The following is a 21,988-nucleotide window of genomic DNA, read 5'->3' on the forward strand; positions in this document are numbered from 1 at the left end:
TTACATCACTAATTGTGATTGAAATATAGGATCATAACAATAGGATGGATGTTTCTTATGAAGAGCAGTAGGTGGTGAGAAGAAAGAGATCTTATTAGAGATAATCGAAAACAGTTGTTAAGATTGAGTAATAATGCATAAAAATGGAAGTCTTAACTTAAAAACACAAAACCACGACTTGACCTATGCTTGGCAAACAAGGAATTCCTAGTTTTACTCTCTTATCAGACAAGGCAAGCGAGTGTTTACAAATAATTAAAACAAAATTATGATTTCTTTGTTAATTAAAAAAGGTTTTGTCCAACAAGGCGTAAACTATTAATGGGGTGGACTTCATCAACAACAAAGGCTTATTCTATTAAGTGAATCGGCTATATAAATCTTAGAACAACATTGCACTTGGTTTTGCGCCAAGTTTTCAGTTAACTCCAAATACTTTATGTCTTTTCTTAAGGCATTTGTTCAAGTATCGCTAAGTCTTCCTTTACCCCTTTTCTCTTGAGTCTCTGTTTTCTAACCGGCGCATTTGCAGATCTTCGTTTTTGTTAGTCTCCATCTCAAAACATTTCCTATACTAATTACCACTACTGCATGTTATAATATAGGTGAGCGACAAATAGATGGTAACACAATGTGGACAAAACAATGGAAAAATGGACTAGCAATAATATAACAGAAGAAAGATTTCCATGGCCATACTAATAGTTCCATCGGCATAAGGCTGTACAAAAGAAATTCATATTCACACATGTAACCACTAATCCACCATTAACATCCGACACTGATTTAATTGTTCATGAGATATTACTGCAACCTAAAAGGATCCAGGTTACAATTCCTCGCACGAAGATGGTAGCTACATGAAAAAGTTTCACCTATAAGACCATATTCCGGTCTTCACCATCATCACTTGGATCAACATCGTAATCAAAGTCATGGCCGTCATTGTTTTCATCATATATATCATCTTCAAAAAAGTCATTTTCTTCTAAATCCTCGGGTTCTGATGATTTGTCGCTGGAACTCTCCTTCTCTTCTGATTCATCATCGGAGTCTTCGTTCTCTGATTCCTCTTTTTCCTCTTCAGAGATCTCATCCGGATAATCATTAAGCGGGTTGTTTTCAGCTGAAAACCCCCCAAACCAGTTAAGAGCAAGAATAAAGAGATCTCCTAAAAAGAGGATACGTGAAAAGATTGTTTAAAATTACCATTTGAATCATCAGATTCATATTCGGATTCATCAGGCCCATCATAGAAATCCTCGTCATCAACTTGGACCCTGTACCGAAGTTATTATGATCAGTTTAACAAGAAATTAAGGCGGAAGCATGACAAATATAGTACACAAGATACTTACAAGGGGAATGGGTTTGAAGATAATTCAACAGCCATATCACTTTCCTCCTTCACAGCATACAAGTCATAAACATACTCATCTTCAGAATCTACAAAACACATAAGAGAAACCATCAAACGGTAACGAGAAAATAATGAGTTATGGGTCACCACTAGTATTAATACAAAGGCCGAAATCAATATACATCTCTACAAGAACCAATTACAAGTGCGGACCAAGGCAAAAATGCTATATAGAATCCTATTCTTCTACCTTGGGTCCAACTAATGTCACTATTATATGGGCGGCACCTATTGACACTTTTCAATCATTTAAATGTAAAACCAACCTTGTTTGGAACTGTTAGTGTATAAATCTGATTCGATCTCGGAAGCAGCAGATGGGATGAACTCTCTCAGCAGAGGCAAGTAACTGTTCAAAATCTTCTGGTCCTCCAAAGATATTTCACTGCATTACAAATTTACAAACATAGGGAGTGTAATTTTCCAGTAGACTCAAGTACAAATGGGCAAGAGAATTCCATAACTAAAAATAACTTACTCCTTGGGTTTTTCAGCAACGTCAACACGTATAACATCATAGACATGACAAATTTCATGTAAATTCTCATGTGATGTTTCTTTGTTTCCTCTTCTGCTCCTCCATATTTGTTCAAAACGCGCATTTTTTGCCACAACCTATTAGAAAGGACTTGAAATGAGACAGCAGCCAAGAAAAAAAATTGCTTAACAAATTTCCAAGTACGCAACTTTTCATAAAAGAATACAAGAAGCATGGACGGACAAGTAGTCCATGAAACACCTAAAATATCAGACGAAACACAAAAACTCATTGAGAAAACCTAAACTAACAGACAGAACAGCATCCTAGAAATACATATGGCACCAATCAAGTAAAATCACACTAAAGGAATGTTCTTGAAATGTTAGGCAACGGAGATCATTTTTAAATCATCGCCTCAAGCATATAGCTACTTTAAACAACAAAAAACCCAAACAAAACAAAAAATGAATGAAAAAAATTTGTCCACTCTGAGAAACTTATTTTTGGGATTACCTGTGTATCAATCTGGCATTACGTGATTATCTATTAATTAAAAATGGACCATATGATATAATGGCATCAATAAGCCGCATGTGGTTATTAGTCTTATTGTCAATCTATCATAAATAATGGTTTACAAACACAATTTTTAATCTAAAGAAGAGCAATCCATGTTTGTTTTTTTGAGAAGAAAAGAAGAGCAATCCATGTTTGTGGCAAATATGTGTTAATTTTTTTCACAGAAACTAGCATAGTTTAAAGTTGCACGATCATAATTTGAAACACATCAGAACTGATTGCCTTACAATGGTTATTATCACAAGCAAACGATTGAACTGAGAACAATGGACAATAAACAAAATAAAAAGAAAGAATGGGGCAACTGAATAAATAAGCCCAACATATGAAAATTTAGTGTGTCATTATCTCTCTAAGACATGAAAGACAAATCATACTAATGGAAACACAAAGGGATAACAAATCCTATACTTGGTGGACTAATGAATACAATTAACTTATGCTATAAGTCTATATCACATACCTCCTTCCTCTGTCTGGCTTTAGACAAAATCAGATCTTGTTTCTGCTAATACAATGGGAATGAAATTATAAGTTCAAGTCATCTTAGGGACAGTACATTAGAAATCAAAGATGTAATAAAGTGTGTTAGACCAGGAGGAGGAGATAGATAGCTTACATTCTCCTTTCTCAGAGCGTATTTGCGTTCTCCAATCTTTGTTTTACGATCATGCACATCACCAGAATTAGGGTCCTAAAGAAACAGTGAGACATTTTCACCAACCTCTTAGTAGTAGGTGACATGGGAATCAGAGACAGCATCTTGCAATGGGAAAAACGAACTTGTTGATTGAGATAGAGAAAGAAAAGGAGTTTGTGGAGAAGGGAGGGGGGGAAGGGGTGGAGGGGTGGAGGGGTGGAGGGGTCACAAAGCCTTAAACAGTAAGATGAGTTACGTGGCATTCCCCAACACATGCTTATGTGAAACAGTTTACAAAACAAGAATAGTTATTGAACAACATTAAGAGATGGACAGCCCTACTCACCAGAAATGATTTCACAACGTCAACACTGGTGCCGAAGCTGCTTACTGTCTCTACATGCTGTACCAAAACCTTCTTGGTTTTCAGTTCTTCTGCTGCATTAAAAATATAAGAAATTAGCACCTTATTTTGTAAGAGTTCTAAAACTTTCCATCTTCTAATGAAATCTGCAAAATCACAAACCCCTACTCTAATCCATTGGAGACAACCAAAAATTGAAAGAAAAAAAGGGAACATTGTCAATCGCTAATAAACGGAACATTAAAAAAGATAACTTCGATCATATACAGCATACTTAGTAAGTAATCAATCTACAATTCCATTAACAACATATCCAACACCTCATAAATGACTTGCTTTGATGGGTACACCGAAGATTGCAACTATTTAGTGTACAATGTTTGAACAAAACACTTACGTCGAAGTGAACAAAACAGTTGGATAACTTTTTGTTTGTCCAAATATCAGCAACTCTAGTAACTTCAGCACACACATATATAAACAAAACAACAATGCTTGACAAATACGAGCACGTTACCCATTCCAGCTGAATCCACCAACGGCTCATTACCCTTTCCAGCTGAATCCGACATTGACAGCTTCTCAAAATCCAACAACGGACGCTTCGCCGGCCTCTCATTGATTTCCAGCCCTACATTGCACAAAGTTCCAAAATTCGTCACAAATTTCCAATTTTTTCACACTTCACAAGTTCAAGCAAGTTCATTTTCCATTTTCCTACAGTTTCTCGGCAACCAAACAAGATAAAAAGAGAAAACTGGACACAAATTAAGTGCTACTCACAGAAAGCGTCGAGTGGGGACTGCAATGCCTTGCGTTTAACCCTAACGATCACCGGCTTGTCCTCCGACGGGTTGGGCGAAGCAGAAGAGCTCTCGGCGACCACCGCCATCTTGAGCTGCGATTAGAAATTTCGAATTAGGGTTCAGGTGGAGTTGGAGACGATGAAGGAGTAGAGAGACGAGCGCGGACTGGGAATTTTGTCGTGTTTCTGCAATTAAGAAATGGAAACGAATGGAAACGGTCGGGCCGGTTCGGTTCGGATCTTCAATGTATCGGGTTGTTGTGTGCGTAGGCCCAGTAGTATGGCCTTTTGGTCTTGGGCTAATCAAACAAAGTGGGTCGGGCTAGTTCAAGTTTATTTAGATTTTTTTTTTAACAAACGATGTTATCTAATAGGATCAGGATCCTCTCCTAAGCAAAGGATGAGGATCCTCCTGACCAAGCTCATCATATCGTTAAAATTTTATCCAATGACTACAATTATTATAACTTTTAGAGAGACCACCTGTTTGTAATCGTTGGATAAAATTTCAACGATCTGGAAAACTTGATCAGGATGATCCTCACCCTTTGCTCAGGAGAGGATCTTGATCCTATCTAAGATATCATAAGCACAAGACTAGCAATAATATGGTGAGCAAGTATTTATTTATTATTTAATTATTCATCTATAAAATTTGAACTTAAGACTTGATTCGGAAAAGGAAATTGACTTTTTGTGTGTTTTAATGAATCATTAGTCAAATTTATCAAGTTAATATTCAGACTTTAGAAAAACAGGATTTACGCATTTTTCTCTATGCAAGGACTTCAATCAAAATAAAAGTTGACTTGATATAGATAAATATTATAACATGTCAGTACTATTAAGTATCAACCATAAAGTTATTCTATCCTAAGGTATGCCGCTTAGTTTACAGTGTCGGTTCTTGGTTTCAACATGCCAAAACAAGAGATATGTTAATTTCAACTACATCGAAACACTTACATCTATCAATCATTTTCACTTATTAACCTCACAAAAATGTACCGTAAGATTAAACGAATATCATCTTCATTAACGTTGTTCTTCAATTTTTATTCCTATTGCAAGGTCTTTATAGAAAACTAAAGCTACAAGATTATAAATTATAGGCAAAAAATAAATAATAGAATATATTTCTTCAATTAATATTTCTAGTCCCCCCATCTGTAATGCAGCCTATGTAGTTGCCCGATGGCCCAATATTAAATGAACCTTCAAATTTCAAGGGACAAAGAATATCATGATATATTGTTGTTCGATTATTCTCCCCCCCCCCCCTCACCCTCTCTCCCCCCCCCCCTCACCCTCTCTCCCCCTAGAAATATACTAGAGAAACCATATTTTGTTTTATCAAACAAGTGTCATTAAACAAATATCTGATATATAATCAAGTGTCGTTAAACAGACGTATGACAGACGTCTCACGTATAAACATGTGTCATTAAACAATTGTTTCACATATAAACTGGTGTCTCACATACAAGTTAATGTCACACTCGAGGCGATTATTCTTCCCCCCCCCCCTCTCGCCCCCTAGAAATATACTAGAGAAACCATATTTTGTTTTATCAAACAAGTGTCATTAAACAAATATCTGATATATAATCAAGTGTCGTTAAACAGACGTATGACAGACGTCTCACGTATAAACATGTGTCATTAAACAATTGTTTCACATATAAACTGGTGTCTCACATACAAGTTAATGTCACACTCGAGGCGATTATTCTTCCCCCCCCCCTCTCGCCCCCTAGAAATATACTAGAGAAACCATATTTTGTTTTATCAAACAAGTGTCATTAAACAAATATCTGATATATAATCAAGTGTCGTTAAACAGACGTATGACAGACGTCTCACGTATAAACATGTGTCATTAAACAATTGTTTCACATATAAACTGGTGTCTCACATGCAAGTTAATGTCACACTCGAGGCTAAGTCAATTTAGTCCAAACTTATTATAATACATTGATCCTTGCTCTCTTTTTTGTTTTTTTAGGACTTTTCCTAGCTAGGGAGTGCTATAGTACTCTTGTTGGCATTGGTGAGAGCCTCAAATTCAATTGTAGGTTGTTTTAGGGGTCCATTGATGGATGGGACCTGGGGATTGTTTTCAGGAGATTGTGTTGTGGTGGTTAAGATGCATATTGTTGCTTTCAAATTCTCCCAGAAACCTTTCAACAGGTCCACCATGCAAACAGGTTGAATTTTTCAAAATTTCTTCAAACCAGGAGGGCTCTCTCTTCCTTATTAAAATTTCGAACTTGGGTAGTCCTTGAGCTTCTTCTTCTGCACAAACGATGGTAATTAGTAGTCCTTCAGCTTCTTTGGCTCACTCTAATAAACTGCTATAGTGTACTTATCGCCTCGTTTGGAAGACCTTTTAAAATGATCGAAACCACTTTTAGTAAAAATATTTTTGGAATCAATCATTAGTAAAAACGCAAGTGAATCATAGAAAAACACTTGAAGTGCTTCATAGAAGAACCATGAAGCATTTCAAAGTGTTTTTGGAACCCAAAAACATTTTCTCTAAAACACTTTCAATCATTTTCAAAGCACTTTGAAATGAGGGTTCTTAGTCTTATATTTATGAATGTGTAATGTGTACAATTTGTATGAACTACAGTGATCGATGAATTGATCACTAGCTAGTAGAAGTAGGTAGTTGGTGGAACTACCATTATGGCCAAGATGCAAATGAGGTTCATCGTCCTACACCTAAATAATAAGGAAAAACAAAGCAATTAATGAGAGTGCATAATGTTCTTAATTATATATACATGGTAAAACTACACCAACTCTACTCCGAATTCTTGTCTCAATTCTCTTATATAAAATAAGGCAATACATGGATTTTACACAAGTTTATAATATACTGAATTCGTGCACTATGAGAAAGTTGACATAAGAATTGAGAAAAGAGTTGGTATATACAATCAAATGTTTATCTTTCTAATAAAAAAAATAAACACATTTGTAAAACTAGTAATAAGATAGATTTTTTCGTATATACGGACATTAAAAAAAAGGTCGTACCCAGTGCACAAGGCTCCCGCTTTACGCAGGGTCTGGGAGAGGTGAATGTCGGCTAACCTTACCCCCATTTATGGAGAGGCTGCTCCCAAGTCTCGAACCCGAGATCTACCGCTTATGGGCGAAGGCACTTGCCATCGCACCAAGTGCGACCTCTGTATATACGGACATTAGCAAAGTCAAAATAATTAAGTTTTCTGGGGCGCGCGCATGGGGTTTGGCAATGATGGAGATTTCCCATATTGATATTCTTTTGCCTTTGCGGCAAGTTTGGCTTAGTGAAAGAGATTTGATTTGATTAGCTAAGTTATCATGATCTTTTGCTGATCCTAAATGGGAAAACACCATCTGCTGCATTGAAGAGGGACACCCACTTTCTTTCTTGGGGTTGGCTTAATGTGGACCTAATTAATTAAGCAGCAACATAACTTGGTGGTGGCAGAGTCCCTAATCTCAAGCTAAACAACCAGTTGGAGAATTTAAGTTTTGCTTGAATTCGTCCACTATATGCAAAAAGCAAAAGAATAAGAAGAGAGATTATTACTGTTCTTGCCAAAACAAAAGAAGTTTGCGTCTCTACATCTGTTGGAAGGAAACTAAAAGTAAGGGATTTGTGAAATAGTCAGCTTTATAGGTGGTCATCATGGTTGTACTAAAATTAAGGTAGCCTTGCTGTTTGCAATTTTGATTAGAAATTATACTTAGTCGGAGCATTCTCTAGACAACCATTAAAATCAATGAAAACATTTATTATCACATATCAACTGTGAATGCATGTTATAAAATTACATCCATTGATATTTTTCTTCGAAACAGTATTTTAAGTGTTTCCAACTATGGTAAAATATGAATTTATTTGTGGAAACCCTAAAAATTAACTGAAGCAATGTGTTTTACTACTAGCCATAAGGTAGGTGTCACATTTGAAAGCTAGAGCACAATGTCTTGGTGGCTATAGGGAAATGCATAGACCATGTTAGTATCAACATCAACTTAACCGAACTCTTAATGAGAGGTAAAACTCAAATCCTTAATCTAACAAGAACATATATGTATGTAAGAGTAGTACCAACGATCTGCTCCCTCTTACAATCACTTCATCGTATGATGAGTAACACGTGAAAGGATAATTTTCAGAAAAAATGCATATATAGAACCCCTCAGCCCAAATTTCTAATTATTGTAAATACAAGGCCAAATACCTAAGGCAGGTATGATACTTTATTACTTCCAAGTCACAAACTCTACAAATAGAATACTTAAAAAGATTTCTAACTGAAAGTATATCTGAAGGGTTTCTACATATATAAGCCGTCACTACTACATGCCATTCTTTTCACAATGTGCACATTCTCCATCTATTGATCTACACACTGTAAATTAACTAGATTATGACGTAAACATGGGCAATTGCCATTGTTTAGATATGGGTTGAAATCTTTGAGCTGGCTGGCCTACATGTTCTCATGGATGATGTCATACGATTAAATCTGTAACACACACTAACATGGGGCTTTCCCTATCTCGTCTTTAAGAAGATGCATGGCCCTTGTCCCTCCGACGGTATGAGAAGCACGAAATCTAGGATATAGAATTTGATGGCATGTTCACGTTCTTACCATACTTGCCTATGTACGTCACCTCATGGGTTTGTAGTAGGGACCTGGCTTCTCTGCCCTCCTAGTTCCCATACACTCCTATCCCCTCCTATTTGAACAGTTACGATTAAGTCACGTTAATATTTTATATCATTATTGCTTTTTGTTTTATTATCTTTATAAAAAAAATCAATATAAAATATTGACGTGACTTAACTGTGACTGCACAAAATAAGAAGGGATGAGAATGTATGAAAACTGGGAGGGCAGAGAAGCCGGGTCCTTGTAGTAGCCCACCAATCTGCAGACGACTCATTCCAAAGCTATACCACGCCAAAGTTCAATAAATACAAGAATTCTCTCGGTGTGATTGTAACATAGTTACATGGTGCTGTTATCTCCTCAAGATCTTAATCCTCGAGACTCTAATCTTCGAATAACTTATGTTATACCGTCTTAAAATCTTAATTAACCCCGGTAAATCAACTTCAATGAACGACTAAGCGAAAATTAACCAATTACAAGACTCTCTCTCTCTCTCTCTCTCTCTGCGTCATGATTGGTGATTTGCTTAATATTAATGAGAGATTTTTTTAGTGTGACTGTCACACGAGATGGTATAACACGTGTCGTTATATAAATGGTGAGATATGTGTGTTAAAAAGTTAATAACTTAAAAAATAAAATTTCCCACCACTTACATAAAAACACATGATGTACCATTCGTGTTCTGGTCACAATTAAAAATTTCTCAATATTAACACCATGATTTTATTGACCATCTGTTTCTAGCTATCATACTCAAATAAAAACCAACGATTGTGAATGTGGTGGTCATTAGTTAACCACATTGTATGAGCACAACCACTAGCTAGCTACTGCATGACGAAAACTTGAAAAGGAAATCAATCTTTTTTTTTCCTCTTTCCCTTTGCATCGGTTGCAAATGGCCAAAATAAATGTCAAATTTTTATGGGTTACAGAAAAGAGCTATCAAAACTGTTGGGAGTGAATCCCACGTTGGGAAATGAGGAATCTTGTATGTGCTTATAAGTAATTAGGCTACTCCAACCATATTGCTAACTGGTTTTATGGTGGAACCTCAACTTTCTTCATAGTATCAGAGTAGGTTGTCTCATGTGTGAAGTCCAATAGCTCCATGTCACCTGATTTGTATACGTGAGCTTGAAAAGCCGTCACACGTGTGGAGGTGTGTTGAGAGTGAATCACATATCGGGGAAAGGTGTGACCTTGCATGTACTTATAGATAAAGAAAAACTAATGACAAGAGCTTCAAAACTTTGAGTTTTAATAAAAAAGACAAAAATGTGTTGTAAGTGAATACTACCAGGAGTGACTTTTTAGAGTAAAAATGTTATTTTCATTAAAAGTGAGCCGTACCGGAAGTGTTTTGTTAAGACTCCCTATAAAAATTGGACTACTTCCCCATATTGCCAATTAATTTTATGGTGGAACTTTAACTTTCTTCAAATGCAATATACTTGTCACTTTACCCAACTATTTCTACTATTTCTATTGTTAATTTGAAAAAAAAAAAAAAGTTATCCTTAAACCCTTCTCTATTCCGAACAACGTAGGATTCAAAAGTCTATGCCTAACTTCAGTTAAGGTGAGAGAATCAATCAATTATACCCCTCGTAGAAAAGGTTACTTATTAGTTGCATAGTATGAGTATGACAACGAATGAGAAACAGATAAATTAAGGATGGGACTGATTATGTGATAAGCATCTCCCTCATGCTAATGGGACACCTTTACTTTTCAGGTATTCTATACCAAAATCCATGTAGAACCTACTTATCTATTCATTTGTTTTATGATAGTAAGCAAAGGTTATAAAATTAATGAAAATGATACTTGTTCTTTACAAGTAAACATGCCGTCAATTTTGTTTAAAAGAGATTTATACCCTTTATTTTTATTTATTTTTATGAAGTTATAGGGCCATACTATATCAAATTATACCACATTTTCTAATCAAGGATTGGAAGAGACTCCAACTTAAGCATTAGTTAAATTATAAGATGACTCGATTAAGGGACACTTTGGTTAGAAATGTATGTTCGGCTTGAAAATAGTGCACTTAGGTTAGGGATCACCTGAATTTGTTGCCTTCATTTGAAACTTTGATTGAATAAGGAGCATTTTAAGCGAGTCAAGTTAGTAAATAGACTACGTGATTTCTACATGACTTCGAAAGAAAAAAAAAATTGAGGGAAAGACTAGACCAAGAAGAGAGGAAAGAGACATTTATAAAGTAAAATTTCGAAACCTATGATCTTTTTGTGTTTTTGTTTTTCCATTGGGTTGATGAAATAATGAAAACTAAAATAAAATAAATATTCAAATCCTCTTCCTAAGACTATCTTCAACCCTTGGGCTAAAAGCCAAATTTTTTAGCCCGGAAAATTTGGCTTTTAGCCCAGAAACATCTTTTCTACTCCAACCTGCCCTAAAATTTTAGCCCGGAATTATTAAAGAATGAACTTAGGCTAATTTTTTTCTTAAATCAATTTAAAAAAAATTAAATATGTAGATTATTGTAAATTAATTTTATGAACATTTTAAATTCCGATAAACATTTGGCATTTAGCCCGGGGGAAAGCTGGGGGTATTTGGCCCAGAAATAACAGTTGGCATTTAGCCTAAAATTTTAACATGGGTTGGAGAGTGTTTGGGGGGGGTAATTTGGCTTTTAACCCAGGTTTGTAGATGGTCTAACAAAAACAAATTGTAGAAGAAACCCTATAAAAATGGTTTCACACTCCCCCTCTGGTTAAATGTCAATTTTGTAACTCATATAATTCAATGGACATAGAGACTCCTGTGGTCCTTCTCATTTGCCAGCATTTATGACTCTTGCTTACACTCTTTTCACACAACACCCCTCTCCTTCTCCTACCTTCTCTCCAAAGCCTAACATATAGGTACACCACGCTATATAAATCAGTATTCTGCACCTGCAAATCACCAACAAACATAACAGAAACCCTAATTTCATCAAAACCCACCTCATATTGCCTATATGCCGTCTTCTTCTTCTTCTTCTTCTGCCCTCCAATGGTTAAGCCTAGTGGGAATCATATGGCTTCAGTCCATCAATGGAACCAACACCAACTTCCCAGCTTACTCCTCCCAGCTCAAAAACGTCCTCTCCATGTCCCAACTAGAGCTCAACAACCTCGCGTTCGCCTCAGACGCTGGAAAATTCCTTGGTTGGTTTTCAGGCATTGCTGCCATCTACTTACCGCTCTGGCTAGTCCTCATGATCGGTTCGCTTCTCGGTCTAATCGGGTACGGTGTCCAGTTCCTCTTCATCACAAACCAAATCTCATCTCCTTCCTATTGGCAGATTTTCTTGCTAACTGTTATGGCTGGGAATAGCATTTGCTGGATCAACACTGTGTGCTATGTTGTTTGCATTAGAAACTTCCCATGTCATCAACAAATTGCCGTGGGGATAACAACGAGTTACCAAGGATTGAGTGCCAAGATTTATACAGATATTGTTGGCGCTGTATTTTCGTCTTCACCTCATAGAAGAGCCAAGGCCTACTTATTTCTCAACTCTCTTTTGCCACTTGTTGTTTGTGTTATCGTCATGCCATTGGTTCGAGACATTGATTTGATGGGAAGGCAAAGGAACATGGAAGCTGGGTTTATCTTCATGTTTGTGATAACAATTGCCACGGGAATCTACGCGGTGATCAGCAGTTTAGGGTCCACGTCTGGCGGGTTATCTCCCCTACACAATGTAATAGGCACCGGAGTATTCCTGTTAATCCCGTTGGTGATTCCAATTGTTGAGAAAATGAGGGAAATAATGTCAAGAAAATGGAACGTAAACAGAGAGAGAAGAGTATATAATTTTACCATAGAAGAGACGAACAACGAAATGGGGAGCTTGGAGAATGGGGCAGTGAAGGAGGGAGAAGAAATAGAGGCTAGCCAAGTTCATGAAGTTCGTGTTAGGGAGGAGATTGGAGTGAAGTTGATGGTGACAAGGATTGATTTTTGGTTATATTTATTTGTGTATTTTTTCAGTGCAACACTTGGGTTGGTGTTCTTGAACAACTTGGGACAGATTGCAGAGTCCAGGGGCTCATCTAGGACTTCTTCTCTAGTCTCTTTATCCTCTTCATTTGGGTTTTTTGGCCGTCTCATGCCTTCTCTTTTGGACTATTTCTTCTCAAGGTAACCCCTCCCTCTCTCATTTCTTATAATTTTTTACTAATATAAATATATTTTCTGAAGGACGTCAATTATATGCTCTATGTGTGAGGTGTTATGCATGTTCATTACTTCATATATGACATGTTATATTGTCAAATTGACACATAAAAAATAATTTCAAACTGACTAACCACTAAATATATAATATGTTACACTGTATGACAAGTGAATAGTTTTGATAAATTGGAAACGACGTTTGACATATGTGGGTGATTTATTTTTTCAGGAGTAAGTACATGATTTCAAGACCAGCATTAATAGTTGCATTAATGGCACCAATAGCAGGAGCTTTCTTCTTGCTTCTCAACCCAGCCAACCTCTCCCTTTTCATCAGCACAGCAATTATAGGAGTGTGTGCTGGAGCAATTACTTCAATCGCAGTGTCCATAACCACAGAGCTGTTTGGGACCAAGAATTTCTCAGTGAACCACAATGTGGTGGTGGCCAACATATCAATCGGGTCTTTTGTGTTTGGGTACATGTCTGCTATTTTTTATCACAAGGATGGAAATCATGATGGGGATGGGAAGTGCATGGGAATGGCTTGCTACAGAAGCACTTTTATTATATGGGGCTGCCTTTGTTTTCTGGGCAGTGGCCTAGCTTTAATGCTCTACGCACGAACACGAAAGTTCTACTCCCAAAGATCGTAGATTGTGATTTTTAGGGTTTTAATGTTTTAGTATTTTACTTTTTCTTAAAAAAGCTTAAAGGTAGAAAGAAAAGAAAAGAAAAGTACAGCTATTAATACAGCATAGAAACTGGTTAGATGTTGATCTAACTTTGTAGAAAGTAGGTTAATGACAAACCTGTATTGTTACACAAATATTATTATTTTCTGCATATAATTTGTTGTTGATGATGAACTCCTAAGGAGTACAATTGAATTGTTGAACCATATACAATATATACTCAAATGAATACGTATATAATCCATACTACATAGCAAAACTAAAGTAACATATGGCTCGTTTGGATGTGTTTTTAAAATGACTGAAAGTGCTTTTAGAGAAAATTGTTTTAGATTCCAAAAGCACTTGAAGTGCTTTTTGCAAGAAGCACCAGTTATGTGCTTCTTCCAGGAAGCACTTTAAATGTTTTTCCATGATTCACTTGCATTTTTACTAAAGATTGGTTCAAAAAACATTTTCACCAAAAGCGCTTTCAATTATTTTAAAAGCACATCCAAACAAGCTCATAGTTATTGATAGTATGATCTCACGTCGGAAAAGAGAAGAATACACAACAATTCCAACCCTAATCTACTACAATTCAAACCTTAATATTCTACTACAATTTTATATAACTTACATGACAATGTTATATGATATTTCCTGTTAATAAAATAAGAACACGTGAATAAAAATTTACATATATCTTTATTTTATTGACATAAAACAACCACCATAATAGTGATACTACTATGGGAAGTATGGGACCTCTTTTCCTGCGCACTGCATACCCTCAAAGCAATTCAACTCTAAAACTAAGCATGCATGCACATAATAGTATATGATAAAGCTAGGGGTCCACAGGATTATTAGATGGAGGGGTGCGTATGGTCTGAGTTGTGCAATAGTATAATGAATACTGTTCCTTACTCTCTTACATATTGAATGCATCATGCCATCATCAGTCGCTAATTTTCGACCAAAAATATCAGTCGATAACTTGTAATTTTAGTGTCCAGGAATTTTTGAGGTTTGCCAATTTTCCAACATTTCCATTTCTTACTGTCTTTTGACTGATGCTTACGTTTGGCTGACCTATGATGACGTACTCAATCCTGCCATACGACCTAGAGTAATATCTTTGTCATTTTCAGACAATATTGACAGATCTCAATGATCTGCCACACGGGGAGCAACACACGGCCAAGGTTTCTTTAGACAACCAAAATTAACTGTTCTTCTATCGACACTAAACAGTTCTTGTACAATTCACACTGGTAACATTATTAAGGAAATATTATTATAATTGTATTATGCCTTTTCTAGCCTAGGTGAAATCCCACAGGGAAAAGTTACATGCCTTTCCTAGCCTAGGTCAATCCCACGAATTGGGGATCACGGCTTGCATGCCATAAATTGTGGATATGTATCAATTGTAAATTGTTGTATATAATCTCTGTATGAGGAACAGTTAGGCAATTGAAGAAAATCATTCACCCAACTGTCTATTACTCAAACCCTATTCAATTTGCCTTTCAATCTTTCATTTGGTTTCTTAAGTTGGTATTAGAGCACCATCCTGGTGCCTGATTTCTTACTTCTCAAAAAAAAAAAACATCATGTCAAATCAAATCAACTTTTCTCTTGTCAGAAAACACAAAATTCAATCTTTGAACACCATGCCAAATCAAACACTTCCAAAAAATACAAAACCCAATTCTCAAAAATTTTCCACAACATCACATGCATATTTGACTAAGCATCACATGCATGATCAGCAAGGTATAAAATATCGATGATATCGGAAATATCGGTAGTTCAAAAACACGAAATTTTCGATGGAAATATCGGGATATTATTGATATCGATAAAAATTGAATAAAAACCACAAAAATTATAAGAAAAACTTGGAAATTTTTATTGAAACTTTGCAAGATGTTTATTTAATCAATTATCTATTAGTTTATCACAAAAAATTGGAAGAAAATGCATTGCATGATAGATATAACTGATTTAAGTTGATTATATAACGAGCTGGCAAACATTTGTGAGTGTAGAAAATATGTAGTAATTAATGAAAAAGTTTAAACACACCATAATCATTTATATATAATGAATTAGTACAATATTTTACACTTTATACATTGCATGGTAAGATACATGAGTGACTTAGCAAGGTCTAAAATATCGATGATATTGGAAATATCGGTAGTCCAAAAATATGGAAATTTCGATGAAAATATCGGAATATTATGGATATTTTAGACCATGAGCAAGTTCATCATCACCAACAAATGTGTCATCAGCCGAAGCATGCTTCCAGCGCATACTGCCAACAAATGCAGCCAATTCATGCTGCCAGCACAGACCGCAAGGTGCCTTCTTACATGTTGTCAATGCAACAAATGTCTCTGCACGTACACCCCCTATTTCCAATTGGGGCTCATCCATTCCATCTAACTCATTGCATGGCCTTTCCAGTGACCACCTACAACAACTTGCTCATATTCTGTCTATGATAAATCACAATTGTGCTTCCGGTAATCATAATGTTTATGCAAATACTCCAGGTCTGTTTTCTGTTTCTGTTCCTTCAGTAAATTCTATATTCACCAAGCCTTGGATTTTGGATAGCGGAGCTACATACCACATCACTTCTGATTCCACACTTTTCACTAAAACAAATTCATCACCTACACCCATAGTTAATTTACCCACCGGTTCTATTACCCCAATCACTTCCATTGGCACTAAACCATTTAATTCTGACATCACTTTGGATAATGTTTTATGTGTCCCATCCTTCCGCTTAAACCTTATGTTTGCTAGCAAGGTCACTAATTCTCTAAGTTGTTGTGTCATATTGTTTCCCACTTTTTGTGTCTTGCAGGACTTGGCTACAGGGAAGATAATTGGCTCGGGTAAACAACGTGGTGGCCTTTATTACATGTCTCCAGTACAACAGACACCAGTTTCTTGCCAAGTATCACATCCCTCCAACTTATGGCACATGTGTCTTGGTCACCCTTCTCCTTCTCGCCTTAAATTAATCTCTCCTTTATTATCTTCGCATAACAATTCTTTTGATAATTGTGGTATTTGTCCCATGGCCAAACAAACAAGGCTTCCTTTTCCCTTGAGTTAAATTTAACTCATAGAGCATTTGATTTGTTACATTGTGATATTTGGGGCCCACATAAAATTCCCACACATTCAGGGGCTAGATTTTTCCTTACCATTGTGGATGATTTTACTAGATGCACATGGATATTTCTTATGCAATTTAAATCTCAGACCCAACACCTTTTGAAAACTTTCATTTCCTTTGTTCACACACAGTTTAATGTCAATGTTAAAGCAATCAGGGTTGACAATGGGTTTGAATTCTTATCCATGAAAGCTTTTTTTTTCAAAATAATGGCATTGAGTATCAACGCACATGCGTATATACTCCACAACAAAATGGGGTTGTCGAACGTAAACATCGGCATATTCTCACTGTTGCCCGTGCCCTTTGATTCCAATTCAACTTACCCCTCTCATTCTGGGATGATTGTGTCTTAACAGTTGTATATCTCATTAATCGCATACCATCACCATTACTATCCAACAAATCTCCTTTTGAGATTTTATACAACCGACCACCATCTCTTACTTACTTACGAGTTTTTGGTTGTCTTTGTTATGCCACTGTTGTACAGCCAACTTACAAGTTTGACACCCGTGCCAAACGTTGCATATTTATTGGCTACCCTCTTGGTAAAAAAGGTTATACACTCTACGATTTGGACTCTCACACATTCCTTGTCAGTCGAGACGTAAGATTTCACGAAAATATATTTCCCTTCTCAACATCATCTGCCACTCCCTTACAACCTCATGACTAAGGGTCTACATTACCCATCTCCACTGCCACCTTCACTGATTCACCACTGCAGATCCCTGCGCCCACATCACCCTCTCGCCACCCTATGTCAACCGTGTCACACACACCCACACGACTTGTGCTTGACACACGGCAACACATGCCCCTACCATTCTCACTACTTGCCACGGGCCCACTGCCTTTTACCCCACCTGACGCCCCACTAAGCCTCATCAACCTTCACCCCACTCCTGACACCCCACCCTGCCTTAATCTGCCAGTCGTGGCCCTACCTTAGTCCTCGTGTCATCCACCCAATACATGCCAAATGTCTGTCACACGCCAACCACCTATCACCCATCTACCTCTTGTGCCTTCCCACACCGCTCAATTACCCATTTCCATTGGCCTACCATCTACTGCCAACCCACATTCTGATGACACACCGTCTTCTGCTAGTCCCCCAACATTCTCTGATCATACAAGCCCACCTACTCCTCTTACAACCACACCCACTACTCATATTGGCCCGCCAACATCCCTCCCTTCTCAATCCACCATGGCACATTCACGACATTCCACCCGTCTTACACACCCTCCGACATGGCATAAAGACTACCACATGTCTAACCACGTCAGTCTATCTAACCTGGTGCCTCGTCCTTCAGGTACTCGTTATCCTCTCTTTGATTTTCTCTCATATTCTTGTTTCTCTCCTACCCAATTCGCTTTTCTCGCTAACATTACAGGTCCTACCGAGCCCACTTCCTATGCTCAAGCTATCCAAGATCCAAATTAGCAACAGGCCATGCATGCCGAATTATTAGCTTTGCAACAAAATCACACTTGGAGTATGGTTCCCCTACCTCTTGGTCATAAACCCATCAGTTGTAAATGGGTATACAAAATCAAATACAAGTCTAATGGCACCATTGAGCGATACAAAGCTCATCTAGTTGCAAAGGGTTACACTCAGGTTGAGGGTGTTGACTATCAGGAAACATTTTCTCCTATCGCCAAACTCACCACCATCCGGTGTTTTCTTACTGTTACATCAGCTCGTCATTAGTATATCCACCAGTTAGATGTCCAAAATGCCTTCTTTCATGGTAACTTGCATGAAGTGGTTTACATGGAGCCCTCTCCTGGTCTTCACCGATAAGGGGAGAACATTGTATGTCGGCTCAACAAATCTCTGTGTGGACTTAAATAGGCTTCCAGAAACTAGTTCTCTACTTTTTCAGATGCCATTCGGAAAGCTGGTTACTGTCAATCGAAGGCTGATTATTCTCTCTTTACCAAAGCACAAGGTACTTCCTTTACCGCAATCCTTATATATGTTGATGACATACTTCTCACAGGCAATGATCTTCAAGAAATGGATCACCTTAAAGCTTTTCTTCTCAAATGCTTCCGCATCAAAGACCTTAGGGATTCGAAGTATTTCTTAGGCATTGAGTTTTCACGTTCCAAGAAAGGTATTTTCATATCTCAAAGAAAATACGCACTGGATATTTTGCAAGACTCGGGACTTACAGATGCACGACCAGACAAATTTCCAATGGAACAGAATCTCAAGCTCACCCCGACAGATGGAGCACTGCTTAATGACCTAACCAAGTACAGAAGATTGGTTGGCAAGTTAATTTATCTCACTATCACAAGGCCATATATAGTCTATTATGTTCGAACACTTAGTCAATTCAAGCATCAGCCTCTAAAAACACATTGGGATGCTGCCTTACGGATCCTCAGATACATTAAAGGCACACCTGGTTAAGGTTTATTGTTTCCTTCCTCTAACAATCTTGCCTTGAAAACCTTCTATGATTCAGATTGGGGAGGTTGTCGTGCCACAAAGAGATCAGTTACAGGATACTGCATTTTCCTTGAAAACTCTCTCATCTCATGGAAATCCAAGAAACAAACCAATGTCTCTAGATCATCAGCAGAAGCAGAATATCGAGCTATGGCCAACACATGCTTAGAGTTAACTTGGTTACAATATATTTTACAAGATCTAAGAGTCCCACAGATAGCTCCCACACCATTGTACTGTGATAATCAAGCGGCTTTGTACATTGCAGCAAATCCTGTTTTCCACGAACGTATAAAGCACATTGAAATTGACTGCCATATAGTTTGAGAAAAGCTGCAAGCTGGAATGATTAGTCCTTCACATGTTCCTACTCTGTTTCAGCTAACAAATATATTTACAAAGGCTTTAGGAAAAGATCAGTTTGTGACACTGCGCGACAAGTTGGGAGTTCACGATATTCACTCTCTAACTTGAGGGGGAGTATTAAGGAAATATTATTATAATTGTATTATGCCTTTTCTAGCCTAGGTGAAATCCCACATATCAGGAAAAAGTTACATGCCTTTCCTAGCCTAGATCAATCCTACGAATTGGGGATCATGGCTTGCATGCCATAAATTGTAGATATGTATTAATTGTAAAGTGTTGTATATAATCTTTGTATAAGGAACAGTTAGGCAATTTGAAGAAAATCATTCACCCAATTGTCTATTACTCAAACCCTAGTCAATTTGCCTTTCAATCTTTCCTTTGGTTTCTTAAGACCATTGAAACAAAACATGCAAGGTAGAAATGTAGTGACAAGTTAACTACTCATTTATATCGACATATGCATGTGAATTGAGTTTCGAGTTATATGTTTGGACTCACCGCGACATGATATATATGAGAGATTGTTTTTTGTGTCTTACATCATTCAAATCAGTGGCGGAGCCAGAATTTTCAAATAATGGAGTCATGACTTTGACAAAGAATACTTCATTGGACCATTCGTCGAGCACCTGATAGGAACATGTTTACTCTTGCCACCATTTGCCAAAGGCTTGTGACAATATATGTCAAGAACTATTACGATATGTAATGGCTTGTCAAGGGTGACTACAGGAAACTGTAAAGTAATGTTGAAGATTGACAAGGCTTGTCAACTAAGGCATTTCATCAAGCATTTGGTGCACACTATAGAATCGCTCACAAGAAGAGAAAAAAATAAAGACATGGATTATAGATAAAAATAGAAGAAGTATGAGGATGATGTTGTAATTTAGTTTGTTCTAACTGTTTATAGGGTCAAATACAATATACATGATATTTTTTGAAGTTATTGAGGTCATGAACAACCAATGATTTCATGTTGGCTCCGCCATTGGTTCAAATAATAATATTCCTAGCTGGGTTTTTTTATTTTTATTTTATTTTTTATTATTAAACTTCCGAGTTGTTAGATTAAAGAGGTTTACTATATGGTACTAGGGTAATGCTAGGTATACTAACTTTTTAAACCAATTTGTAAACCATGCGGCCTATCATCAATTGAAAATAAGTATGTTAATCAACACTTAGATAATAATCTAATTATCAACAATCACGTCATATAATTTATAAAATATAATTTAAACTGATAATCTTCCTAACATTATCTCCCCAGCACTATCCATGTTACTATATACCCCGCCTTCTACATTCTCTTTATTCAAGAAAACACATCAATGAAATCAGTGCTTCTTCCTCTTTTCTTCTCTTATCTTAACAAATCAAATGCACGGTCACTATATTTTGTTAACCTTTTTTTTTTTAGATTCCTTTCCAAAATAATATGCAAACAAAGTTAGCTAAATGCATAAAATTTTGAATGCCACTTCAAGCTTTATTTTTTAATTTCTCTTCAAACCCAAAGTTTCAAAGTTTCATAAATATCACCGTACTAGCAGGTAAGGTTTGTCAACACAAATAATTTTCTGGTGTATGGTTTAGAGTATAGTTGTTGGTTCTTAAATAGCCTCCAGCAGAAGCAGACCTAAATAATTGAATGCATTGTATACATATATATAGGAGAAATATATCCTAAGTTGCTAGTATTTTCTGCCCCAACACAATTTTAAAACCAAAGTGCCCATTGGTCTATTGGTACTTATTCATCATCAAAAAAATAAACAATGACGTTATATATGTAACATCCCACATCGTCCGGGGGAGTGGATCATCTAAGCCTTATATGTATATTCCCATCTCTACCTAGCACGAGGCCTTTTGGGAGCTCACTGGCTTCGGGTTCCGTAGGAACTCCGAAGTTAAGCAAGTTCACGCAAGAGCAATCTCATAATGGGTAACCCACTGGGAAGTAGGGATGGGCAAATACCCATTGGTTATGGGTAACCGCAATTACCCGCCCATTTAAATTAAACGGTTACGGTTATGGGTAACCGTTTAGATAAATAAACGGTTATGGGTAT

At 36.9% G+C, this 21,988-nt stretch overlaps 2 protein-coding genes across 5 annotated transcripts; one reads left to right on the plus strand and one right to left on the minus strand.

Moving 5' to 3' along the window:
- Window positions 1–646: 646 nt before the first annotated feature.
- On the minus strand, window positions 647–4,477 carry LOC126617389 (RNA-directed DNA methylation 4-like). 4 transcript variants are annotated; one of them, XM_050285438.1, is made up of 11 exons: window positions 4,268–4,477; window positions 4,002–4,115; window positions 3,467–3,558; window positions 3,100–3,174; window positions 2,944–2,988; window positions 1,899–2,035; window positions 1,687–1,805; window positions 1,359–1,446; window positions 1,210–1,280; window positions 857–1,126; window positions 647–792 (listed from the first exon to the last, which is right to left on the minus strand). In XM_050285438.1, the coding sequence occupies exons 1-10, from the start codon at window positions 4,374–4,376 to the stop codon at window positions 876–878; spliced, it is 1,101 nt and encodes a 366-aa protein (XP_050141395.1). In that variant the 5' UTR covers window positions 4,377–4,477; the 3' UTR covers window positions 647–792; window positions 857–875. The 4 variants fall into 4 exon arrangements, with proteins under 4 accessions (XP_050141395.1, XP_050141397.1, XP_050141396.1 ...); XM_050285440.1 differs by having other exon boundaries at window positions 647–1,126; window positions 3,467–3,555; XM_050285439.1 differs by having other exon boundaries at window positions 647–1,126; window positions 2,944–2,985; window positions 4,268–4,476.
- Window positions 4,478–11,837: 7,360 nt separating this feature from the next.
- Window positions 11,838–14,049, plus strand: LOC126616683 (protein NUCLEAR FUSION DEFECTIVE 4-like). Its single transcript, XM_050284768.1, has 2 exons — window positions 11,838–13,144; window positions 13,410–14,049. Exons 1-2 carry the CDS (start codon window positions 11,976–11,978, stop codon window positions 13,834–13,836), a joined length of 1,596 nt encoding a protein of 531 aa, XP_050140725.1. The 5' UTR covers window positions 11,838–11,975; the 3' UTR covers window positions 13,837–14,049.
- Window positions 14,050–21,988: the final 7,939 nt, after the last annotated feature.

This window comes from Malus sylvestris, chromosome 3 (genome assembly GCF_916048215.2).
Source record: "Malus sylvestris chromosome 3, drMalSylv7.2, whole genome shotgun sequence".
NCBI lineage: Eukaryota > Viridiplantae > Streptophyta > Magnoliopsida > Rosales > Rosaceae > Malus > Malus sylvestris.